Here is a 6,618-nt window from a genome sequence, read left to right as displayed (position 1 = left end):
GGACGGGTTAGATATGGAGGAGTGGTGGAGAGGGATGCCTTCATGTGCTGGAACCAATATGACCAGGTGATGGAGTTGACCAGTTATGCAAACATCTCTCAACCTCCCTGCTGTCTTCTTAAAGGAGGATGGTAGACCATTGAAGAAGGGCAACTTTGGCATATATCCAGCAGTTTCATGTTCAGATGAGTCTGGGTTTCCAACTACTACTACTACTTTTTCATTAACCTCTTCACTACTAGACATCTCCCCTAAAATTGTATTAAATAATCTGTTTGGTAGTCAGAATAAAATATAAAATATGTCACCACAGTAAGGGGCTTAACCTCTTCTATGTGATGATTCATTTACTGCCTAGTTCTTGCTACAGATGATAATTGTTTTCAGCTTAAAAGATAGATTTAGGGCTGGAGGAGGTTTGATAAGGCTAACATTTAACTACAAGGGCTATCTGGACAGCTGAATAAAATCATCTAGTGGAAGCAAGAACATAATACAACATACATCCTTGGGTTGAAGGGGTTAACAGTCCAATCTTCATCACCCCTGAGCACAAGTAAAAGTGCCTATTTCATCTTGCGCTGCTGCCGAGCTCTATAGATATCACTGGTGAGGACAGGTTTGTTGCCATCCTCATCATCAGAGTCCTCAGCCATGATAAGCTTCCTCTTCCGGTCACCACTTGGATCCACCACCCAATGCACTGACTTTGACAGCTCAAACAGACGCACATCATGACCCCCACTGGTTGACCACTGACCTCCTGGGCACAAAAAACAAGATTTTTACTCTGGCTGTTTTAAAATCTTTAAATGAAATACAGCAAAGGCCATTACCCTACAGCACACAAAACGCATGAGACTGTGAGCCTGAATAACAGCAAGGGTCTCAATTTAAATTCTGTGAGTTACTAAAAGGGAAGAAAACCCACATAATGAAACATAACTTTTATATGTGGGTGCCATTTCTTCTTATAATCTTATATATATCATCATATTACAGGATGATTAATAATGTTAAGTGGTACTCTTTGAAACCATGGTGGGATGATAAGAAAAGCTGACTCTACAACCATTAATCTGCTTTTAAAGTACTGTACAGTGGAAAACATGATAATGAATGTTTGAATCCCACACAATTACATCTTTTAAAAAGATATCTGTCAGCATTGTGGCATATTCTTTGGGGTGTGGTAACACTACAAGGTATGTGAAAAGAAGACAAAAGATGATACTGGTATGCCAAGGAAAATCTGCTTCACCTTGATCAGGCAAATTGAGTCTCATAAAGAGGTCAACCAGGGCCTCCAACTTGACAAAGGGGCCACGGAAGCAGCTTGGAGGAGGCAGGAGAGAAAGCAGGTTGGCCACAGCTGGAGGAGGGGGAAAGGCACCACCTGCAAAATGAGAGAGAACATCCATCCATCCATCATGCAGTCCATTACTGCCTCTCTGCATCATGAGCTTTGGGGCATTAAGAGTGAACCAACATCATTCAAACATAACTGAGAAGTGATTGTTTTAAAAAAGGCTATATAATATCAGAATAACCTTACACAATTCACAGCAATCATAATAAAGGTGGTAAATAAGGAATTATGTTACAACACTGTTAAGTATAAAGTCCTATTACCTGTCAGTGGCCACAATCAAATGGCCATACAACCTTACACTAAAAAGCTTCAGCCCTTCATCACACACATCTCTGTTCCAATTTCATACACAGTACTGTCCATGCTTAGAATGGTAATGTACTATAAAAAATTAGAAGCAACTTCAGAATCTCACTAAAACACAGGATTTCAGTTACATAATACCGGCAACAAACTGTATACGTAAAACAGAGTGAAAGGAATGAAGTACAAACACAATATGAACATCAGAGTTACCTTTGACTGGGTGTTCCCCTGGGATGTACTTGGCCTTTGGTTTAAATGGAATCATCTGTGAGAAATCTGGCCTGACATAGGTTGGTTCCTGAGAGTCATGGATGGAGAGGCCTCGAGGGATAGCAGGGTTGATGATCATGGCATGGGTGGAGATGTCACGATATCCAATGGCTCTGGTGACAAAATTTACAGGTGTCTTCATCTTAATGGAAGATGTTGCAAAGCATACAGGAGTCCCTTGGTTAATGACAACTGACTGTTACACAAGCATATAACCTGTTATAATATATAGTAATCCCTCCAATATCTGATGTAATAGAGCCAAAACCATGTCCAGAAAGTGGGTTTGTCTGGATACTGGAAAAATGCCTCCTGGACAAATACTTACAGACCCTAACCCAGCCTAACTCAGAAAACCACCTACATAACCCTACTGGACATGCACAACACTATTTAAGACCCTATTCATAGAAATAAGGGACAGAAAGCAGGAAATAAATGAAAAGGAACCTGAGAATGAGGAATTAGATGTGAGTATGGAAAATATTTAGCGGTGTACAGGGTACTTACAACACGTTCATGGCAGTTATGAAGATTAACCTGCCTCATCTAAGGCTCTGGCAGTGGTGAAAATGCTCTTCAAGCAAATACAGCAATCCAGTGTTGTGCTGCACTTAATCCTTTGTACTGTGAATTATAACTGTTTAACACTGCACATTCTTTTCTTATTTGCACCACGCCAGTTGCAACCGTCAGTTTGCACCCTGCACTTAATCCTTTGCACTTTGAATTCAAATGTCGAAACACAGCACAACACTGGAAATTCCCATGTGGTCTAGTGGCGAGGTATTGCAGTTTCTTCACTGTTTGTTCACAAAAACGAGCATGCATGGCATCCATTGCGATAAGCATCTAGTTAGGATGGTAGTTAGGCGGTAACTGGGGAGGGCATGAAGCAAGGGGCCATGAGTAAACACAGCTGTTCGGCACTGCGCGCCAAGTTCAAAGAAAGGTTGAAAAAAATGTCAGATTTATTTTTTATTTTTTATTTTTTTTATGTTTTTGGGCCATTTTTGCATTCTGAAGGCCTGGGCCCAAAATGTCCAGACATTGGTGAGTCCGGTTATTGGACATCCGGATATTAAAGGGATTACTTGCATATCTAATGAGATTAAGTTTCTGGAGCTAAGCACAGTAGGCTCTGGGAACATTTTCTAACCCTATGCCGTTCTAATATCAAAGTGAAAGCACAACCTCAAGACAATGTAACGATATATAATACTCTATGCCTGCAAATTCAATCCTATCTTAGAATACAGGTATACTGTATTTCGATATACGATACCCCTAGATGCGATACCCCGGCTTTACGACGGAGGTAGAAATACCACCATACCCAGCCTAACAATGGCCAAACCCCGGTTTAACGATGAGTTTTGATTTTTTTTTTACCAGTACCGATTTTCATGATATTTTAGACTAAGATTGTGTGTTTAGGTTGATTTATAAACTGTTTTTAGACTTAGATTAATGTGTTTTAGCCATATGTGAGGTGAACATTGTCATTCTGGGATACAGTTGAAAGATTGATTTTTTTCAGACATATTTGATGATTTTCAGCTTTTTTTTGCTGGTTTTAGTGAGTTATTTACAGGTGTTAGGCTTATGTTAGCTTCTTTTACAGCTGTTAGGTCATTTAGATTGGCTTTAAACTTGTTTTGGGGCTCATCTGGGTGGGTTTAGGACTTGGTTAGGGAGGAAACCCAAGGCTGAAAAACACATCCCATTACTTTACATGTTAAATCTACCCCAATATATGATATCCTACCTAACGATGGGTTTTTACCTAACCAATTGCATTGTTAAACCGGAGTATACCTGTACAGAGAAATTAATTGGAGCAAGAGACTAAGGCTTCCTCTGGTCGGCTATTTTGGTGTTATTTAATTGCTTGGGCATGAAATATCTTAATACAAACTTGACAAATCATAAACATCACTCAACTTACTTTAACTCAGCGGGAGTACATGGATACAGGTCCATAAACTTGTAGCGATCAACAAGCTGAGCCGTGTCCTTCCCTTCAAACTCTTGTAACTGGAAACAAATGAATTTTTATCAACAGTTATAATAACTCTTACACCATTTTCTTCCTTGAAAAACAGTCAAGATGATAATGACTATCTCATATGGAATAGGAGAAAAAAACATTGTACAGTGGGTTCCCTTTTACCTCTGATTCATGTTCCAAAACAGTTCTATGAGCCTTAAATTACGTCTCCATGTTAACATAAGAAACTTGGGTAATAGTAATGATAATGATAATAATAATGATGATGATATACCTGTAAAATTTATCAGTATACCTCTACATTTACAGTGTAAATATCAATAAAATTGTCAGGGAGAAGCAAAGAAGAAAATATGTCACAGGAATATCGCAGCTGAAGTGATGGGAGACTAACCTTCTGCAGAACGTGTGCACGCCTTTTCTCCACCTTGACAATGGATGCCAAATCTCCCACATTGCACTCAAACTCAAGAAAACGATTCCACAGTCCCACAGTGTCTTCATTCTTCAGCTGACCAGAAGTTAAGACTCGCTCAAACAGAACTCTTGTGTTGTTGTCCTCTACAAAAACAAGACTGAAATTAGGCATGCAATGACCTAGCACACATCTTAAGAGCACAAAAATTTTAAAACATTATTCTGGTCGTTGAGTCACACTGCACCCCACCCTACGGTAGGAAAACGGGTTAGCATGAATATGATACTAAAGCTTATAACTACTGAATTCTATATGTAACAAGTGCTGACTTAACTGTTCCTTTGATAAGAAACAGTTAACATGGTATTAACAAGATTTCTCAGCAACAGTATCAGGACAGTGCAGCCAGGTGGCACTTCTTTCATTGTCTCCCCATGTACAAAAATCTTAGGAGGGGGCAAGGTGTCAACAAGATAGACAAATACAGACTCTCAACTTTCTACACTGCTTAGTATAATGACATATGTCATGCATCACTTGTGACTATGATGCTTCCTGCAATTCTACACTGAATGTCCTATTATAATTATGTTTGATTTCAGCGTATTTTTTAAAGTAACTGCATGACTAAGATATAGAAATAACAGAATAACTCACCATTAAGATGTGATAGGTAATCAACATAGGCCATTATATAGTCTGCATTATCAGGGAACTTTTTGAGGCCTAATTCAAATATCCTGAAAGCAATATCTTTGTTCTTTGTGCAATAATATTCCATAAGTGCCGCACCAACATACACATGGAACCTTGTTCGTACATCTTCTCGAGCCTTCTTAAACACTTCTCGGGTTGACTTGATGCCTTCAGCCCTCCTTGCAAACTTCATGTATTGGAGGTATGCCTGTGCATTAAAAAAAGGTAAATATAAATATATATATATATATATATATATATATATATATATATATATATATATATATATATATATATATATATATATTTATATATATATATATATTTATATAAATATAAATATATATATATATACATATAAATATATATATATATACATATATATATATACATATAAATATATATATATATATATATATATATATATATATATATATATATATATATATATATATATATATATATATATATATATATATATATATATATATATATATATATATAAACAAATATACAAAGAAGAAAGAAATGCTAGGATCATACAGTACTTTACACCACTGAAAATCTACACAGATTTTTGGTAGCCTCTAAGTGCCATCTAGATATGGCCATTTTGTGTGTGTTTAAAATGGAGTATAGTGCAATACGGTCACTTTCTTCTAAGTATTGTGGAAACTGTGATGATAACCTAGGTCCTAGCTGATGTCATCAGTAATAAAAGGCTTTACCTGGAGGCTAAATTAATTTGAGAAGTGAATGTAACTGCCTCTCAAGATCAATTTCCACAATGGGCTCTTATAAAGATGACAGGTATATTACAAATACTAAATCTTTTGCCATGGTTCATTCCTCTTCTAACAGTGTAACTCAATGTTCACTTCACTCCATCTCCTTTTTGAAGACATATAGTAATAGACACTTACAAGTGTTGGATCAATATCTTCCATTTCAATGTATCTCTGGTAGATCTTGTGAACCTCAGGGTATCTGAGGCGGGATTCCTCAAAATCAGCATAGGCAAAATACAGCAGCTGGTTCTTCCTGAGGGGCCCTGATATGGCCCTCTCATATATCTGAGCTGCCTCCTCACTGAAGATTTTGCTGGCATTCACATCCTAAACACCAAGCAGCTTAATTAATAAAAAGAAGTTTACATGCACCTTAAAACAGCTTGTGTAAAATTTCCAGTCAACACCATGTTACAAACCTTTATATATGACCTACTTAATGGAGGAGATGTTTTCAATTTAACCCTCTATAAACAATATACTAAAAGGAGGAAATTTTTTCAATCTTCAGTATAAACTGAAGAGAATAGGGAAGTGTTGGAAGACTCTCCTTATTCTTCTTCATTAATCTACCATAGATCAGGGAAATCTGCTTACACAAAACTGCTATAGAGTCACAACACTATGAAGAGAAACTTAAAAGACAATGCATACAACAGAAAAATATTTTTGATTATCCACAAACGTAAGATACTTAAAAGCTTTATTGATATTGTACTTTTCCATACACAAGCAAAAACAATTACAGAACTCTACT

At 37.0% G+C, this 6,618-nt stretch overlaps 1 protein-coding gene across 1 annotated transcript in view; it reads right to left on the bottom strand.

Moving 5' to 3' along the window:
* Positions 1 to 479: 479 nt before the first annotated feature.
* su(f) (cleavage stimulation factor subunit su(f)) overlaps positions 480 to 6,618 on the bottom strand; it is a 42,166-nt gene continuing 36,027 nt past the window's right edge. Inside the window, exons 8-14 of the mRNA XM_080282048.1 lie at positions 5,997 to 6,188; positions 5,035 to 5,281; positions 4,354 to 4,520; positions 3,897 to 3,985; positions 1,889 to 2,061; positions 1,262 to 1,396; positions 480 to 763 (exon numbers count right to left, since the gene is read on the bottom strand). Coding sequence (XP_080138174.1) covers positions 567 to 763; positions 1,262 to 1,396; positions 1,889 to 2,061; positions 3,897 to 3,985; positions 4,354 to 4,520; positions 5,035 to 5,281; positions 5,997 to 6,188 — 1,200 coding nt within the window. The 3' untranslated portion in view covers positions 480 to 566. The remainder of the gene's footprint in view (positions 764 to 1,261; positions 1,397 to 1,888; positions 2,062 to 3,896; positions 3,986 to 4,353; positions 4,521 to 5,034; positions 5,282 to 5,996; positions 6,189 to 6,618) is intronic.

This window comes from Coenobita brevimanus, chromosome 92 (genome assembly GCF_032717465.1).
Source record: "Coenobita brevimanus isolate Jiangsu-jjx chromosome 92, ASM3271746v2, whole genome shotgun sequence".
NCBI classification, from domain to species: Eukaryota; Metazoa; Arthropoda; class Malacostraca; order Decapoda; family Coenobitidae; genus Coenobita; species Coenobita brevimanus.
The sequence above is the reverse complement of the archived record's forward strand: the minus strand, read 5'-3'. Positions and strand labels throughout refer to the sequence as shown.